The sequence below is a fragment of the Colossoma macropomum genome, unplaced genomic scaffold (assembly GCF_904425465.1).
Source record: "Colossoma macropomum unplaced genomic scaffold, Colossoma_macropomum, whole genome shotgun sequence".
Taxonomy (NCBI): domain Eukaryota; kingdom Metazoa; phylum Chordata; class Actinopteri; order Characiformes; family Serrasalmidae; genus Colossoma; species Colossoma macropomum.
In genome coordinates, this window is record NW_023496030.1 from 859,190 (window position 1) to 879,600 (window position 20,411).

General features: G+C 35.5%; 2 protein-coding genes across 3 annotated transcripts; one reads left to right on the top strand and one right to left on the bottom strand.

Annotated features, from left to right (window-relative positions):
* The first annotated feature begins 401 nt into the window (after positions 1–401).
* Positions 402–6,587, top strand: LOC118804075 (CDK5 and ABL1 enzyme substrate 1-like). The gene is made up of 6 exons (XM_036564694.1): positions 402–586; positions 701–836; positions 2,948–3,051; positions 3,342–3,448; positions 4,966–5,173; positions 6,277–6,587. The coding sequence occupies exons 1-6, from the start codon at positions 527–529 to the stop codon at positions 6,433–6,435; spliced, it is 774 nt and encodes a 257-aa protein (XP_036420587.1). The 5' UTR covers positions 402–526; the 3' UTR covers positions 6,436–6,587.
* Positions 6,588–7,735: 1,148 nt separating this feature from the next.
* On the bottom strand, positions 7,736–20,411 carry LOC118804084 (transmembrane protein 241). Of its 2 annotated transcripts, none has more exons than XM_036564704.1 (16): positions 20,361–20,401; positions 20,199–20,270; positions 19,924–19,949; positions 19,734–19,811; positions 18,271–18,352; positions 14,591–14,668; positions 14,140–14,165; positions 13,445–13,496; positions 12,967–13,015; positions 11,416–11,461; positions 11,164–11,199; positions 11,048–11,082; positions 10,723–10,792; positions 10,020–10,113; positions 9,361–9,425; positions 7,736–9,218 (listed from the first exon to the last, which is right to left on the bottom strand). In XM_036564704.1, exons 2-16 carry the CDS (start codon positions 20,268–20,270, stop codon positions 9,155–9,157), a joined length of 873 nt encoding a protein of 290 aa, XP_036420597.1. In that variant the 5' UTR covers positions 20,361–20,401; the 3' UTR covers positions 7,736–9,154. The 2 variants fall into 2 exon arrangements, with proteins under 2 accessions (XP_036420597.1, XP_036420596.1); XM_036564703.1 differs by having other exon boundaries at positions 7,737–9,218; positions 19,924–19,970; positions 20,361–20,411.

The window sequence follows — 20,411 nt, forward strand, 5'->3', positions numbered from 1 at the left end:
TGTTTGCTCACATTTTCTAGAAGAGTAAACATAGAATCTGTACATTTTTATTTCTGAATTGTTTAAGTATACAGAGCTAATATAGAGGAATTCTATAAACTATTGCCATGATTATGTGATTTAATATGACTACTCCTACTACTACTTTTTAAAAATGTATTAAAATTTACTTTCTAAACAAATGGCCAATGATTAGTTGGTAATGTGCGTGATGATAATTCGTATTTTAAATTCTGGTCTCTACAGTAAGAAAAAGGGCCTGATGGACACACCAATTTATATGCAATTTTTAACTTGAGTATTTCAAAAGTCTTTATCGTATTCCGATAAAATATTTTTGAAATATTCTTAAAAGTCCCCGCGACCCAGAAGGATAAGCGGCTTAGTGTGTGTGTCCATTTTTTTGACGTTTGAACTCTGACAACTCAATTAATTAATTAATAATAAATAATTGTAATCAATAAATAATTATTGACCTATTGTTTCTTGTGACCACTATAGGGATACAAGACATTTTCACAGTGGCATGGGGACCAGAGATAGTGTCATTGGGCTGGTGGGTGTGGAACTTGGTGCTGAAGGAAAGGTACAATGCATGTAAAAGCTACCAGTACTCAGACCTGGTCACTTCTGAATTATTGAAGAATTGCTGTAATGCTTACCTGCGTACACATTAACTAGTGTTTCAATTTTATTTTAGACAGTGTCCTACACTGAACTGCTATATCCGACTAATGCCTTATGTGGCCACATTTCTAACACGGCATCCAGCACTCGTTCTCCCTGTTCTCAGAGCCCTGTCCGAGGTGTCCATTCTCAGGGCAGCAGGGATAGAGGTCAGTGAAGCAGTTTAACTTGTCAAAGGCTTTGTAACCTGTTTTTGGAACCAACAAGACCAATAAGTGCTGCATGACAGGGACAAAAATACCCTATGGCAGTCGTAGTGCTACATGTTGCAAAAACAATATGCCTTGCAACATAGTAAAAAACACTGCTGAATCTGAATGTGATGTGGATTAGGTCTGGCCTTCATTATTTTTGACCATAATGATTTACACTGGCTCATGTGAAAGGCCTTGACTCATGCCTTTTGATTGGTCAGGATGCTCACAACACAAATCTTTATTGGTTTAAGGGCTGTAGAGGGTGCATATAGCAGAGTCTGTGAATCACCGTCAAGACCAACTAACAAACTTTATATTGTATATTGACCTACTATTATATTAGATTAGAATAAAATAATTAGAATAAAAGACTTTTTGAATTTGTCCCTAACAGCTATTATAATTTGAATAAAATACCTTAAAATGTGTCGTTAACAGCGTGTAGCACTCTAACCCATTTTCCTGTGTGACCCCTCAACTGCAGCTGAGTGTATTTTACTTTTAGCACTCTTATTACACAATTGGCTTAGTTGTCTGCTGCTGTCCAATAATTTTACGCTCCACACAAAGTTTAATTTTGCTCTTTGCTCCCAACTTGCCAGACAGATATGTTACAATCTAGCACACTCTCTCACAAGGTCTTGTATGCTTTTTCCAAAATAAATAATATGAGAAAGTCTCAGCTGTAAATGTAAGTTCCCTGATAAACTTCTCTAAAGCTTAGTCCTCTTAGTACTAGCTTGTAATGCACCATACTGACACCAATTTAACAAAAACCTTTATGTGAAGAGAACAGATGGAAAACTATAAAAGAATTCCAGAAGAAAATGCAGTGATTGCATAAGCAATTTCCAGATGGGTGCTACGATGTAGCCAGATGTCACTATGGTATTTGAGGTGGTTGCTTGGCTTTTGCTAAATGGTTACAAGCACTTTTAATACCATGCAAAACTACCTAGTTTGTAGGGTGTTGCTTTGTGTTTGGTATCTTATTGGGTTGCTAGGTGATTGCAGTGGTGTTCCATGTGATTAATAGGGTGTTGTTAGTTGGTTGCTTTGGTGTCCTGGATGGTTGTTGCTAAGGTATCCCACGTGGTTAATAGGGTGTACATCTGCCATCTGTACAATACTGCATTCAATTAAATTTTTTTCTGCTCACTTACAAAGCCTTTAACAACATGCTCCTTTCTACTTTTCTGATCATCTCCTTCCTTATAAAAATCCATCTGTCTTTTCCGCTCATCTTCAGCTTATTTACTAGCGATTCCTCCATCCAACCTTCATAGTTTTGGCTATCAAGCATTTTTTAGATTTTCTGGCACTCTCTTCCTTCAAAGGTGCAGAAATCTAACTTGCTTTGCAATGCTCAATCACTTATAACAAAAATAAGAGCTAATTAACAAAAGACAACAAAACCAACAAAAAACAAACTGTTTATCTGAATTTATCAAATTTGATAAATAAAAAATAACAATCATATCTGACAATTCACAGTCGGCAATTAAAAAAAATATATATCAGTGAGTAAATGTTAAACTAAAACTATTGGAATCTAATTTTGGACCATATAAAATTATATCAGTTGATAATATCAGTTTATATTGGTAACAAAATGGCCAATCTGAAAGCAAGAGGCTGAAAAACATGCTCTATTGTTAAGTACTGGAATAATAGTGCACTGTTTCCATACATGTGAACGATATATTGTATATATTGTACAATATGTCTTCAAGCAATCTATATCTTAATTGAATACCCCAGATTTTTTCAGCTTAATCTCTACTGCCACATCTCTAGCATATGGTTGATTATTACTAACAATACTTATTCAGAAAAGAACTGAAACACCTGTCCAATGACTTCTATTAAAAGTGTGTTTTGTGTCAACAGTTTTTCTGAGTAATTGACCATAATTGCGGACAGAATTTGGAGTGGAGTGAATGCTATAGTGTTCCTTTAAAGTTTATTGTAAAGTCAAAGATTGTTTTGGTTTAACAACTTTGCCATTTTTTCATATTATTTGAAATTCAGAACTGAGTGCTTTATCATCTTGTCACATTCAGGAACTGAAGCCAGAGACTGTGTGGATTATGACCCTAATCTCTTAGATGATCCCCAGTGGCCTTGTGGAAAACATAAATGTGTGCTTGTCTTCCACTCCTACATGGTGAATGCATACATTTTCTGTCCATCTAAATATTCAAATGGTGATAATTCTCCAGGATTGTGACAAGCATAGAGTTTATGTGTAAACCTAAAGGAAAACACAACTGACTAGAAACTCTTAGTCTACTTACTCGCAGAATAAAAGTGTAATTAGATTAGTTATTAAGTCAAGTTTGTTAGAAATACATTGCCTTTTTAAACACCTGATTGTTACATCAACAGTTACTTGAGTACAATTATACTAAAAAAAGAGTAAGTATTACTTTAGCTAAGATGAATTTGCTGTTCTAGACCACAGTGATAGAGTATGTAAAGCCATCAGACTTAAAGAGAGACATGAACGAAACCTTCAGTGAGAAGTTTCCACATGTTCAGCTAACCCTCAGCAAAATCAGAAGGTACGAACCTTTTTAATTTCTGTTTTTTACACAGTCTCTTCTGAAGGTAGACCAATTCTTTTGTTTTTGCTATACACTGTAGACGTTTAGGTTTGAGATCATAGATGATATATGAGATGATATATCAGAATTCCAGCTTTTATTTCCTGATTTTTACATCTAAAAGAGTTAAACAACTTAGAACATGGCACCTTTGGTGGCATACCACCCAGTTTCTAGGTGAGCAAAAGTAGGTAGTCTAAAAGTAATTCAAAGTAACACCTACTTGTTTAGTTGCATATCCCTTGCTTACACTAACTGCATCAAGTTGATGACCCACTGACAACACCAAAATGTTGCATTCTTCTTTTGTGATGCTTTTCGACACCTTTATAGCAGCTTCTTTCAGTTTGTTTGGGGATTTTCTCTCCTAAATTCTCTCTTTAGGAATTGAAATGCATGCTCAGTTGGGTTAAAGTCTGGTGATTGACCCTTTTTTTCCCCTGATGACGTCCTTTGTTGTGTTGTGGGTCACTTTCCTGCTGCATGATGAAGTTCCTCCTACATTGGCAGATAAAATGTTTCTGTAGTCTCCAATATTCATTCTGCTGCTACCTTCAAGTTACATCATCAATACATATTAGTAATTCCAGAAGCAGCCATGCAAGCCCAAGCCATGACACTACCTCCACCTTGCTTGGCTGATGAGCGCATATGTGTTGGATGAGCAGATCCTTTCTTTTACCACACTTTGGCCTCTCCATCATCTTGGCCTCATCAGTCTATAAAACTCTGTTGCAGAATCGCTGTATTCCTTTGCAAATTCCAATCTGGCTGGCTTCTGGTTCTTATTGCTGATGAGCGGTTTGCATCTTGTGGTATGGCGTGTGTATTCTGCTTCACCCCTGATACCTTTTCATCCCTTCACCCTTGCCCTGTGGAGGTTGTTGGTGATCTCAATGACAGTTTTTTTGGTCTTCATATCTCTCGCAGTGTTTCTGACATCAGCTGCTGTTGTTTAATTTGGCCAACCTGTTAAAAGACCGGTTGTTGGTACGCTAGTGTTTTTTCCTTCTTCAGGACATTCCAAATGGTTGTACTGGCTATGGCTCTAATTTCCCATTTTTCTCAGCTTCAAAATGGTTTGCTTTCCCCCCTTAGACAGCTCTTTGGTCTCCTTGGTGGTTTATCCTTTTTAAACAATAGATGCAGTTGTCACAGGTGAAACTCATGGCTCAAACAAAGAGTAGACATTCAGTTCTGTTAACTGTTTAAACAGTAAATCTAACAGGGCACACCTGGGCAACATAAGTCCATGTTCCAATATTTTTGCAATATTTCAAAATGAGTGGTGCCATGTTCTAAGTTGCTTAACATGAGTAAATATCATGAAAAAACCCTGAAATTCTGATTTATTGCCTCATAGTGGTTATTTGAATAAAACTACTTGATTACAGAGGGCATGAAACTTCAAAAGTCCAGCACTCAACATTTTAATGAAATGTATTCATCCTTCCATTCGTCATTTGTGTTCTTAGTCTGAAGAGAGAGATCAGGAAGCTAGCCCAGGAGGACTGTGGGTATGAGGAGCCCACAGTTGCCATGGCTTTTGTTTACTTTGAGAAGCTAGCGCTGCATGGTAAGATTGATAAGCAGAACCGAAAACTGTGTGCCGGGGCCTGCATCCTGCTTGCAGCCAAGATTGGCAGTGATCTCAGAAGACCTGAAGTCAAGAGTCTGATTGATGTGAGTATTTTCAAATTAGAATATACTTCTAAACAGAAAATCAAGCCTTTGTTGCATTCCTGTTACTCACACTAATTTGCCAGTTTATTAGACACACCTAACTTGCAGCTACACTTATTGGCACTTTATCACGCATAGCTACTATAAAGGTGCAACTGAAATACATAAATAAATAATAAAACATAAAATGTAGCATGTGCAAACATTACAGCACAATTTATATTTTTTTCCCCAATATTTAAAACTCAGCAAATAAAATTGTGCACTCAAATTTGCTGAAAAATCTGAAAATTTACACAGATCAGCCATAACATTAAAACCACCTCCTTGTTTCTATACTTATTGTCCATTTTATCAGCTCCACTTAGCATATAGGTGCACTTTGTATTTCTACAATTACAGACTGTAGTTCATCTATTGCTCTGCATAATTTGTTAGCACCTTTTACCCTGTGCTTCAGTGGTCAGCGCTGGTATGAGTGGATCAGACACAGCAGTGCTGCTGGAATTTTTAAACACTGTGTCCATTCACTGTCCACTCTATTAGACACACCTACCTTGTTGGTCCACCTTGTAGATGTAAAATCAGAGACAAGAGCTCTCCTGATGCTGCACAGTTTGTTAGTCATCATCTCGTCCTTCATCACTAGTCAGACAAAGGCTGCCCACAGGACAATGTTGGCCAGATATTTTTGGTTGGTGGACTATTCTCAGTCCAGCAGTGACTGGACTGAGTGAGGTGTTTAAAAACTCCAGTAGCACTGCTGTGACTGAACCACTTGTACCAGCGCAACACACAAAACCAATATGTAGTTATATATTTACTTGAATTTGAGTAAATGTACATATGACAGATATCTGATTGTGCTGAAAGTCCTAAACATTTATACTTATAAATAAACATTTATACACTATGAAAAAATGAATAACTGATGTTGTACCTTGCAGTTCATTCAAACTTTAAATATTGAGTATACAAGCTCATCAGTATGAAATCTATTATATAAATATAATGAAATGCATAGGAAAACTGTAGTGGTTATTCCACTCATTGTTTTGGTTGAATTTGTTTGCTGTATCAAAAATTCTTGTCTTCCTTTTTAGAGGTTGGAGGAGAAATTTCGGCTGAACCGGAAGGATCTTCTGGCATTCGAGTTTCCAGTGCTTGTAGCCTTGGAATTTAAACTGCATCTGCCCCATCACGAAATTCTACCACACTACAGACGCCTCCTGCTCACCTCTTATAACCAGAAGAGCCAGTAAACCACAAGACTTAGAAGAGGTTGCCCAAGACCACTTTTTCTTCTCTGATACTGTCACTTATCCAATGTTTTTGCAAAACAGCTAAGCCTTAAAGTGGGCATTTTGTAATTTTAGCACTTAAACCGGCCATGTAAAAGTATATAAAAGTATGCTCAAACTACTCAAAACACATTCTAATACTCTACAAGAAAAATACATACAGGCAAAACTTTGAATACATCTGTTCAAATTACGTTTTGTTGATTTTCTAAGTGAAAATAAGTTAACGTCCTCTACAGAGAATACACTTCAATGTGGCATTTTTCTGCAAATTGAAGTGCAAAATTTCTATTTATTTTCTGAGTTTAATATATTGGTAAAAAATAAAACACAAAGTATAACATGTGGAATAACTTTCACACAGGCCACATTTCATGTTTTTGTTTCCCCCCAAATAAACAGTAATTGTTCAATAAATAGTATTAAGAAGTGTGTTCTGTAAAGGATGTGTTAACTTATTTTTCATGTAGGAAATTACCATGAAATTAATATGATTTATACAAAACTGCAACTTTTATTAGATTAAATGATTACACAAAAAAACCCAAAAAGTTCAGTTACCATGCAAAACTAGACTACTGAAAATGAAAGAGGTGTAATTTTAGCATTCTAGTACTTAGCTAGCTATTTCTTTTGTTGGCCATGTTAGGACATGTGACTACTGTTATTACAACATGTGCCACAACATAACCTAAAGTATGTGCTGTGTTGTGCTGTGTCATCTGTGGTTTGTCGTTGGTCTTTTGCTTCCATTTAATATCTGTTGTTTGCCCCAAAATGTATGGTTAATATGTTTTTCACATGTTGTGTGAATTTTGAATAATTTTGAATGAATAGTGGCTAGCACCTATTGTACCTCACCTGCCATGATAATCAGTTTTGAAGATGTTAGATAAAGATGTAATATCAAAACACAGGAATCTGAACTAATATATGCTGTGTGGAAGGTTATGATCATAAATTAAAGTTGTCCAGGTGATCATTAACTGTAATGCGGTGTGGTTCCAAAAAGGGGAAGAATACCTTACACTAGCTATCCTATGCATTTAAATACAATGGACACATAACTACAAGGGCCATTGTCTAGGAGAGTTTGATGATTTCCCTCCTAAAACACACCCCCTAAAACTGGCTATTGACTATTAGTTGAATTAGGTTTGTTTAAGCAAGGAAGTCACTAAACTGTTGGAACACCAGCCCTCCAAGACTGGAGCTAAATACCACGGTCTATGATATTAACCAGCGAAAAAGGGTTGGAAATGATACTTATTCAATTTTCCCTTTACTTCAAATGTCATGGTTTATCTAGTCCACTTGATAGCTAACAGTATGCTATACAGTGTCTGAAACCGCATCAGCAAATCTACCAGATGGCAAGTCTGATCAGCAGTGGTGGTTCTTTTCCGTTATTGTACAGGGTAGACAGAGACTGATGAATTGTGCAGCAACACAATATTATTAAGTTTGCAGTGTATCTGCATATTTATTTTATCTTTCAGTTAACCATTATCTAATTCACTGTATATTGCAAGCGCACCAAGATCCACTGTGTATAATGATTTTTATTTATTTTATTTATTCAGTTCCTTATTTTATTTATGTATTCAGTTCCTTTCAGAGAAAAGGTCACTTGGAAACAACCGTATTTTGGTAAATCAAGAAACAGAAATAACCAAACAAGGTGCAACATGGCAAAACTGACAAAACCTTTTTACAGAACTCTCTGAACATTCCTTTCATTGAGCATAAAAGATTTAACCAAAAACCATACAAAATTGTATGTAGCCTCTGAAAGGACGTGCTTTCATGCGCTCACCATACACTGTCAGGTGAGCACCAGATATAATCAGATAAGCACCAGATACTCTTTGGTTATCACCAGGTACTATTTAGTGTGTACTAAATCTGATGCTCACTAGATGAAATCTGGTACGCACTTGATAATATCTAGTGAGCACATGACAGTATGTGGTGCACACCAGATTTTTACCTAAAAAGTACCCCTTGTCCTTCCAGAGGCTCTGTAAACTGAAATCATATTACCATGAATAATGCACTCAGCAGGCATAGAGTGTAATATTTAACACAGCTGTGATTACATGGTGTAAAGCAGCAACCAGGAAGTACGGAAAGTGATGGGGGGTATACAACAAAGCTATTCAAAGATACACACCACAGTGTGATGAAAGTAAGCTTAATCAGTAACTTCAGTTCTACTCGGTGCTGCCAATTGAGACTGAAGTTAGCCTACTAACTGCAAAATCTAGCTTTGTACTATAACACTTGATTTTGGTACTTTAACAAGAGAATGCATTTAAACAATCTGTATATTTATTGCACTTAGTATTGGGCTCAAAGGCACTTCACCAGCAATTCTTATTACAGTAAAAAAATGAAAAAAATAAATATATAATGTGATCTAACATTTTAAACATAAGTACATATGTAAACACAAACCTTTGAAAATGCCTTTCATTGATATGTTGCATTCTCTTCTAAATTGTCATAATGCAGAGCAGATTGTTGAGCATATTTCAATTGGATGGTGATGAAAATGCTAAATCTTGCACCTATGTAACAGGTGGCTAGCTCATAGAAAACAGTAGAAAGGAAGGAAACCTTTTCCTTAATACTTGATTATAAAATTCTCTGTATGTACTACCAACCATTTTTTCCCCACTTATCTCTCCTGAATTCTGTCAGAATGTATTGATAATGCTTCCCCAGCATGATTTGTAAGGATGCTGTAAAAAGAAAAGAAAAACATTTTGAAGTGTGTAACTTATTCTGTGGATAAATGACACTCTCCTTTACTTTTAGTTCACTGCTCCACCAAAGATCAATGAAATGGTTACTTTATAACGTGATAAAGCGAGATCCACTCACCAGTATACTGTTAGGGGACTGAGGTCTGTACTAAATATGAAAATGGACAGTCCAGAGGCCAGTATCTGTATGTGGGATTAAAAATAGGTGAATAATAATATTTTTTCCCCAAAGTGTGATTGTAAGTCTGTCATTAAAAGAGAAGGTGGTTACATTCTTTCAATAGAATGAAAGGCATGCAGTCATGTTGGCTGTAGCATTTGAAGTAGCTGCAATCATGCTTATAGAAATTCTACTGAGAAAACAATATTCCAGTATAAAGCGAACGTCATTGGCTTCTTGCACAAAATAAATGTCATCAGAAGACCCCTTCATTTATATATAACATACAATATGTTAGTTTTAACAATAAAGCTCTGCTTTAGAGACAAGAAACGCTAAAATAAAAGCTGAATTTGGTTGTCGTTCGATCTGTTTAGGCACATTACTGATATGTGATTATTTGATGAAACCACAAAGTATCAGTCTGAATGAGAATGGAGTCAAATTTATACTGAAATGTTCAGGTTTCATGAGATTTTTTGTTTTTTGTAACTCCAAGAAATACACTGGATATTTAAAAATTCAGAAATCTATTTTCAACTTATACATTTCTAAATTAGGGAGCAGGAAAGGAGGGAGACAGGTATGGTTTTATAAATCTTGAAGGTTCATCTAACCTTAGCCAGTAAGACCCAGATGGCACACTGTACCAAAGATTGGCCACTCTTCAACTTTACTGATGCCAGCAGCAGGAGAAAGCCAAATACAGCACTATGGGTGAGAATGTGTTTATCAGCACAGCAAAAGACATTCAGTGAGAATCGATATATAAGGTATGTTGCAATTCAAAAACAAGACCAAATCCTTCATGTCAACATGCACCAACATTCAGGGGTAATATTAATGCTGCACTATGTAAGATTTGTTTTGCTGAAACCAAAACAAGCAGCATTACTGTATCAGAAAACAAAAACTCTTAAATATGGTGTCCATGCACTGCTGCATGTCACCCTGTAAAGCCTGAAATAATCATTTAAAAGTGTGAGGTCGGATATGTCTTTATGTATTAACATCACACCAAGAGGCTCAAAAAGAAGGTCTGACTTAATGTTTAGATTTCAACCGGCAAATCAACATTATACTGATGACAATTTGATGACAATAGTAGATCATTCACTCACATCCTTGGAAGAAACGTTGTTTTCTTCTTTTACACATTTCCAGAAATCCCCAAATCTTACACAGTGTATCTTTAACTAATAATATCATTTAACATTTAACACCCCTTCCTATCACTGACTGTAAACGCTAAGCTAGTGCAAAGACCCTTCGATGAGCTGTTATCAGCTGAATCCTTTGGGTTATGGGGGGAGCTCTTACCTGGCAAAACATCCACCATGAAATTTATAGGACATGAGAAAGGGGAATTCCAAGGCACCAAAGAGATCACCTACGATAAAATAACAAACAAAAAATAAGAAATTGTTAACATCAGCATATATTAATCATAACCACAACTGACAATTCCTCTTCTTATTTACACCAATCTTCATTTAAATTTACTTTTGCACTTCCATTCAAAAGTGTGGTTTGAGCATACCCTTAACTTAAAAGTGCTCTCACGTCCCCTGACATAATATCATTCATAATATAATATCAACATACTATGTCAAACTGAGGACTCTGAAGAGTGTTGGTGGATTACCTGTTGGATGGGCAGCTGAAGCTAACAGGAATATGCTAAAAGGACATGAATTTAACAAGTTGTAAAATGATTAACAAATATATAAGCCAATAACCAATACAACCCAGTCAATTTACCTGACCAAGTAGTTGATTAACTGCTGTTCAAAATCACTGTAATAAAAAAGATGAAGGTGATGAGGATCAAGATTCATAGTATACTCTGGTTAGACAGCAAATAAATGGCAAAAACATGACATTTATTTAGCATTATATTATATAATCTTTATTTACCCTATTAAAAACAACCTAGTCCAAACAAATATGCCTCTATTAGCAGTAGTAATTTGTTTGTAGCTATACAAATTCTGTAATGCTCTCAAAACCAACCTTAGTAGACCAGACTTTGAATTCTTTTGGAACACTCTGTATGACCCTAAAAGAAAATGAACAAAACAAGAGCATACTATTACTGTACCCTAATTCAAACAACAGCTTTTTATAAGAAGGTTCCTATGTAAAATATTATATATTATAAATTAAATATTATATATATATTTAATTTATATATTAAATATTATATATACTTAACTTGCTTGCTTGCTATGTGCCCATTTTACAAAAAGTAGACAAAAGTAATATAATTTCTTTCTTTGCTTAGATGGAGAAAATGAATTACTCAACATATTTCCAATCCAAATAAGAGGATATACACTAATTTTGGTGTATATACCATGATTTCTGTTTAGGAAGGGTAGCTTAAATAGGTTAAATAGTTTAGTGATTATTTTTTTGTTTTAGCAACCAGTGTATTAATGACAGTTGAATTAAACATAGAAAGGGCAGGGCAAGTCAAATGTTTATTTTATGACATTATAAACTGATTTAGAACAGAAATCAAACAGTATTTATATGACTTATTAGTAATTATAGTAATTAGTAAGAGAATAACAAAAAATCATTAGCGATCATTTCAATATTTCAACTTTATGCATTACAAAATCATATTGTTATGCTGTTGCAAATAATGATAGCTATGAAACGGCGATGTTGTAAATGATAAAGCATGGCAATTTTATTAAGGGCATCTGAAAACTTTTAAATAGCTCATATAAAACCATGATGTAGGCAGAAATACATTTTTGGGTAGGATTATGAAAAAATGGGTGGGCTAACTTCCAAACCTGCATGCCCCACTATGCCATAACATCAGGCTACAGCCTATGCCAAGGCTTCCGCCCTATGGCGATACAAAACAATAGCAAGGCTATTCAACCAGAATGCAGTATTCACATAAACACAACCAACAGTACCCTTTACTAGAGAGCATGCAGTCTGCTCACCCAATGAAGATGAAGTAACTGAGTTAAAACTAGACAGCTGAGATGCACAAATACAAGGAAGAACAACACAGCAAACTTAAAAACCAAAACCTGATCATCCTAGGCTAAAACATACTGCTACGGCAGGCATGGAAAATGTTTACAGACCATTTATACCTTACCTTTGACATAGCCAATTTTAGCTTTTGTAGTAAAAACATCATAATTACCAAATTGCAGACCACTGATGACTTTTTAGTTTGTTTGTATGTTTTTGGCAGAGAGTGTAATTGTGATTTTTGTCATAATACAATGACAGCACTCACAGAAAATGAATCAAATTTCATTATCTTACAAAAAGCCGCTTAATAAACAATCTGTCCCCAATCTAGGTAGGCCCAGGACCGTGGTTACACCCCTGATATAAAAAAGACCTGAATACCCAAAATTATTATAATTTATTTTACCGTAAAAAAATTATGTTATCAGAAAAAGAGGTGGGTAGCTAACAATCATTCATAATAAATATTCTGTACGTGATTTAAGTAATCTAATCTATGAAATATTTATGAAATATTTCCTGAAATATTTCCTCCCACATAACATAAAATGGACTTACCAATACAGAAAAAGTGGATGGAGGCCCATATATAGCCATTTGGTCCAAACTGAAAGGGAGCAGCATAGAGTTTTTACAAATGGAGGTCATGCTGACCAAAAGTACCTTCACTATTTTGATATACAGACATACGTTTTGATATATGTCAGGATGACTGACAACATACAGTGCTGTGCAAAAGTATTTATCAGTTAATTTGATTTGGCCAGTAAAACACTTTATTTAATGAAACATAAACAAAAAAACAAAAATATAATTGAAAATCTGACAGTAACTGTTTCATATTTTTATTTATTACACCAATTATAGCAGCTCTTCATGGAACAGTGTGTAGGACAAACAATTTACTACCTAGTTATCTGGTATTACGTTTCATGTGAAGATATGATTAGATTCATTATCATTCACTAAAATATATGAAAAATATCCCATAATGCAGAAAGTCAGGGGTTGCAAAGAAGTAGCCAAGAGATTTTACCTGGGGATTGTGCAGCATGAGGATAAAAGCTGACATCAGCATCAATGTTTGGCTAGAAACAATCAGAAAAATCACTTAGACAATGAACAATACAACAATATTTTAGTGGAAATGCATATCAAAAAGCATATTGCTGTTGCTGGAAGAAAACCTCATATCTCCAAAAAGGTAACTTTACAGGAAAAGGAAAAAATATACTTTACTTTTAATGTAATCAATTGAACAAGACATTTTTCCAAGTCATTTTGGGCTGTTTCATCATCGTCCATTCTTCATGAAATTTACACACAATGTAAAGGGCAACAGACATTTCCAAAATATGTGAAAGAAGACAAAAATGGAGATACGAGGTTTTCTTCCAACAGAAGCGACACAGAAATATGCAATTAAACTTGAAAATACATATGTTTGGTAGATATCATAAATTAACAAATGGTTTAATTTAATATTTCTTTAAAATTTCATTGTTTAATTGTTGGTCTATGGGCATCATAACAACATATTCATTAACAAAAAATAAATGAACAAATCGATGTAGGTTGAAAACTTAATCCATTTGACTCATCAAAATATGGTAAATATTACCAGTTACAAATGTCGCATTTCCACTCATGAGTGATAAAGGGTTATCCCAGATAATAAAAAAATGACATCTAACATGAGATACAATAAAACAAAATGTCTTGAAAACATACCTGAATATTTTTATCCATGATGATCTCTTCATATAAGCCATGCAAAAAAACAAAAGAAAATGACTTGTAGGTTATCCAGGCAGTAATGCATATCACATTATCAATTCTTAGACCCAGAACCAGTCTGCTACGAATATTTTTCATTTGATAATTATTCTACTGTTTCCATGGTATTCTGTAAATTCCACTTTTCTGATCCCTTAGATGATTAGTCTGGTAAAGTGATGTTTTTATGATATTCTTCAAAAATAGTCAAGGAGTACAGAGTTAGCCTTCATCGATTTTTTGAAATCATTACTTTAAATAATACATTCTATACTAATGTGTAATCACTGCATTCCCCATTTCTCAGTTAGATGTAGGTTATATTTTTGCTACTTTCTGCAATAGTTCTATGTAAGTTTATGCATTGCTTCTTTGTAAGCGTTTTATAAGTAGTGTTCATGTATACCTCTTTTTGGGTGACTCTATTGATGATGAAGAAGACCACTTCTGACACATTTTGTAGCACAAAAAAGACGGGGATCGGCTAGCCAGTACAAAAACAGAAAGATCCGTAAATAACACGGCCCAAGATCAAAGTCAGTGTTCTATTTTTTACCATTATTCGTACAGTATTCCATTTCAGATCAACTCAATTTATTTGTATAGCCCTTTTCACAACAGACATTCTCACAAAGCAGCTTTAGGGTGACATTGTCGAGAAAAACAAGCATAAGAAAGAAACACAGAAGAATCAAGACTTGGAGGGGAATTCCGCTGATTTTTCAAAACTTCTGCATAATTAAATTTTTAAGATGTAAATAAAGTCATTCAGAGCAGTTTGGTACAAAACTCTCCATTCTAGAGAAACTTGTTGAACCAGAATTGTTCACAGCGGTGGTGACAGGAATCAGACATCCACCTCTAAAAGCTCCCTAACAGAAAGTTGTTACATGAAATGGTTACGAATATGCTGCCTGATGTCTTTAATGGTTTTCCTATAAGCACTATTTTACCATCATCAACACTACATATAAAAACTCAGAAGAAACGTGTAGGTTCACTGGTGGTTTTGGATTGTAACAGAAATGGCTATATTTGTGTAGACATTATGACTCCTGGTTCCTATCACCACCAGTGTACATAATCTACAATGAATGATTTCACATCAAAACGCTCTGAAAGACTTTGTTTACATCTCAACCACTGAATTACTGAGAAAATTTGATCAACTGGAATTTGATAAAGTAGAATTCCACTTTAAAAGTATAAACTCAAACTAAAAAAAGCATGAGAAAAACTGTGATGCATCGATTGATCTCAACATTTCAGTTTCAAGAGTCTCCTCTGCCTGTAGGTTAAGGATAGGAACAGCCTCTCAGTCAGAAAAATGTGGCTTAATTGCTTCCACTATACACACTGAAAACATGATCAGATAGTGTGCTGGATGCGTATTAAATAAAGGAATCCACCATGGATATGCAAACTGATACATTTGTAGTACAGGCCCGGTTATACTTCTACATCTGCATATCTGTGAACATGTCTGCCAGCATATATGCACGTAACATGAATGTTAAACCAGAATGTTAGACCAGAATGTACAAGAAACTGGATAGCCAATCAAGCATTTAGAAGTGTGCATGTTGTTGCCTCTGCAAGCTGCTGTTAACCATGACTGCCAACCAGGCAAACCATGACAGTTAGAGTTAGGCCTTCAGTTTGGGCCATTAATGTCAGAAAAAGAAAAAAAAACACCTCTATGATAATGTCAACTTCTATCACAAACCCCATTTAAAAAAAGTTAGGGCAGTGGGTAAAATGCAAATAACAACAGAAAGCAGTGATTCATAAATCTATTTTGACCTGTTTTTAAACAAAAGCAATACAAAGCCATGCTATGTTTTACCTGTGTTTACCTGTTTAACTTCACTGTTTTTACTAACTATACGCGCATTCTAAAATTAATGTCTGCAACACATTTTAAAAAGTCGTTACAAGAGCAATTTCAGACTAGAAACATTGTGAAATGTTCAAAAAACATCTTAAACAGGTGATGCAATCATGCTTGGAAATAAAAGGAGCATCCGAGAACGGTCTAGTCCTTTATGAGTGAGGATTACCACTTTGCCAAAACTACCTCAAAAAACCCTAAAGTTTAAAAATAATCTTCCTCAACCAGGGATTGCAAGGATTTTAGGTATTTCACCCTCTATAATGCATAGTATCATCAAATGTTCAGGGAATCTACAGAAATCTTTAATCTGCATTAAAAGCGAGGCCAAAAACCACAACAAATATCCCACAGCCTTCAATCCTTCAGGCTGCTCGGCATCCTTCTTTGAGGAATATCACCTTGTGGGCTTGAGGACACTTTGACAAACCATCAATAAACTCTGTTTGTCACTTCATCTACAAATGCACATTAAGACTGTACTATACTCAGCAGAGGCCATGAGTCAACAACATCCAGAAACACTGCCAACTTCTTTGGGCTCAAGCTCATCTGAAATGGACTGATGCACAGTAGAAACGTGTATTGTGGTCTGACGAGCCCACTTTTCAGATTGTTTAAAGAAATAATGGACGTCGTGTTCTCTGTGCCAAAGAAGGAAAAGACCATCCAGATTGTTGCCAGCGTAACATTCGAAAGCAAGAGTCTGTCATGTTATTTGGGAGTATTAGTGGGAAACTTGCACATCTGTGAAAGCACCTTTAACACTGAACACATTTTGGAGCAACATATTCTTACATAACCTTTACATAACATAACATTTAGATGATGTCTTTTTCAGGGACATCCACGCTTTTTTTCAGCATGACACCAAGCCACATTCTTTATGTGCTACAACAGCATGCCATAATCAGAAAGTGTGGGTGTTAGACTGGCCTTCCTGCAGTCCAGACTCGTCTTTCATTGAAAACATGTGCAAAACACAACAATGAATGCCCTGTACAATTGCGAAGCTAAAGACTTGTATAACAGAAGAACGGCCAAAAATTCCACTTTCAAAACTAGATCAATTTGTGTCATCGGTCCCCAAATGATTTTTAAATGTTATTTAAATTAAAGCTGATGTAACACAATGGTCAACATGCTCTTGTCTCAACATTTTTGGAATGTGTTGCTGGCATCATCTTTGGAATATGCATGTATTTACAAAAAATGTCATAAGGTAAAACATCAAATGTTGTGTTTTTGTATATTTTTCAATTTAATTCAGGCCAAACAGAATTTAACGTCGCTGCTTTCTGCTTTTATTAACATTTCACACCCTGTCGCAACTTTGCGACAGGGTGTGGTTTGAAAGTCCAGCTCTGTCCTGGGATGTCCTCTTGACCCAGTGGAGGTGGTGGGGGACAGGAGAATGAGGACTAAGCTAACAAACATGCTGAAGAACCTGTCCCACCCCATGCACCGCTCTCTGACAGCACTGAGCAGCTCCTTCAGTGCCCGGCTGCGGCACCCGCGGTGCGTGAAGGAGAGATACTCACTACAATACATACATCTCTACATTTCTAAATTTAAATTTAATACTTTGTATATTTTTCTTATAATCTTTGTACATATACATATATATCTTTATACTTTTATTGTTTATTCTATTTAAATATTGTTTGTATATTTCCTGCTACTCTGTCTTCTGTGCTGCTGTAACACCGCAAATTTCCCCGTTGTGGGATTAATAAAGGATTATCTTATCTTATCTTTTTCGGAATTGGGTTTTTAGTATGTTAGCGCTTAGCTAATGCTCGTGCATATTTTTTGGCCATTTAAGATTATACACATGCATTGAAAACTTGTTTCTTATTTGAAGCTTGTAACATACAATAACACATTTTACATTGCGTATTGAAGTCTAACAGTGCAAAACTCAAAATTACAGACGTTTGACTTCCCAGACATCATTAAGCTTACTCTGAAAGCTTAGAAAGTCCTGAGCGTTCCCCACTGGTCACACATATACAGGATGTTGAATATGAGAACACAGTAGCTACTGAGTTCAGTGTAAGTGTAAGGAAGTATTATAGTTTTCAGAAACTAATAAGGAATTCATGAAGAGATTTGCAGTCATGATGATTATTACAATAATCAGGGAGATGATAATTACAGGGAGATGTACAAAATTACAGTAAATTCAGACATACCAGGATGGACAAGGCTTTGGATCCAGCATAAATGTTCCCTAAGAAAAAGACCGACCCAGGGAGCCAGAGCAGAGCTGCAGATCTAGACAAAGAGCAAACACATAAGATGTTTAAATGCTGTGTATTTTTATACATTGTTATTTTAAAAAGAGACCATAAATACCTGCTGCAATTAAGAATCACTTTTGAACTATCAATATTGCTGATTCTGACATTTCTCTTTGAAAATTAGTCCACCCATAAAATACTGATGTTAAGTGTTGTCTTTAACCAACCATTTTACAGTTTTTTGCAAATGTTGACAAGAGTTTTAGGTACTGAGTTCTTTTTTCAAGTACTCACACAGTTAGGACAACACACAGAGCCTCTAAGGGGCCATGTTTAAAAAAAAACAAAAAACATGCATTTCCTCACAATAATTTTGCATTCCCTTGAAAACATTTTGCGTTCCCTCGCAATACTTTTGCAATCCCTTGTATGCAATGGATGTAAAAACTTGGCGAGGGAATGCATAAGTATTGCAGGGAACGCAGTGCTGTTGCAAACTTTTACACTTAACCCTAAAACACACAAACATTATCCAGGTTTAGACTGATAGGCCTAATTTTAGACATTTTTATCATTTATTAATAGTGATAGTGATTATTAGCTGAAGGCTTAGACTGGACAACTTAGTTAAAACTAAGGAGTGAACCTTTTAATATATTTGTACTAATGTCCCCTTTTATAAGCACAACAAATCTTTTTATATTATTCGTATTCATATTGACAATTAGAGCTTTTGCCAATCCCCATGTCTAGCTGCAGTAGCAAAGAGGTGCTTGAAGGAAAATTCCACCAATTTGTGAAAATTTCTGCAAGTAATTCAGTGTGGTTTGGTGTGAAATGCTCCGTTCTAGAGAAACTTACCCAGTCAGAATTATACACTGTGGTGGTGATAGGAGCCAAATGTCTGAAGAGTTTAATGCCTTTAAAAGCTCCCTCAGAAAGTTATTACATGAAATGGTTATAAATACACTGCCCTAATGTCTGAGACATTGCTTTGCGATAGTTTTGTGATAAATTTTAGTCTAAAACATATTTTATTTTTATCCATTCACGGGAGAGGGGTACATGTAGGGTGGCAAAGCTGTCCCCATAGAAAAGTTGTTTTTGTCAGATTTACCACAAATTTACCAACATCAACATTACATATAAAACTCAGAAGACATGTGTAGGTTCGCTAGAGGCTTTGGATCGTAAATAAAACGGCTGTACTTCTGTTGTAGACATTGACTCCTGGTTCCTATCACCACCACCGTAAAGAAATCAGTTAGTTCCTCTACAATGAAACATTTCACACCAAACCACTCTGAATGACGTTGTTTACATCTCAACCACTGAACTTTGCAGAAATTTTGAAAAATCTGTAGAGTTTTCCATTAATGCATGTATGTCTAAATAGTTTCAGATTATGCTTTTACCTGGAAAAACCGTTTATCTCCACCCATCCCAACTTCCCAGTCACCAAAAGCAAAAGCGCTCCAGTGCAGGTCTGCCACCTGGTGGTCAGAGAATGGCATATCATTTACCCGCTGAACTGTTAAAAATAACCGATGGACAAATGACACAGTGATGCTTGTGAACAATAGAAGTAATGTGAGTCACACTTACCCCAGAAAAAGGGTGGGATATGTAAACTTCAAGACAGACAGGACATACTAAGGAAAAAAAGAGATAACCTACTGGTTTTGCGCTAAAGTCAAGCTCAAATAACGAACCCACATTAGTGACCATACGAACGATGAAAACAAGTCAAAATCAATTTTTGGAAGGCAGAATATGTCGACGAAGAATTATAAACACAAAACTGAGCATGCCTAATAATAGTACTTTTCAAACCACTACACTAAGCGAAGCAATCATGAGAAAAAAGTGATTTTATTCACCTTGTTTGTGAAATAGGATATTATGAAGAGGATGCAGAAAACAAATCCAGGACTAGATCGTGCCAAAATCATCTGTCAAAAAGCCAATGTAATCTGTAGATCATAGATTCAATATCATGCATCAAATATGTGGTATGCTAGCCCCTGAAAAACTTTGCTTACATTCTACTTCCTAGGTTCCCAGAGAGCTGTGACACGTTGCTGCGTATTCAA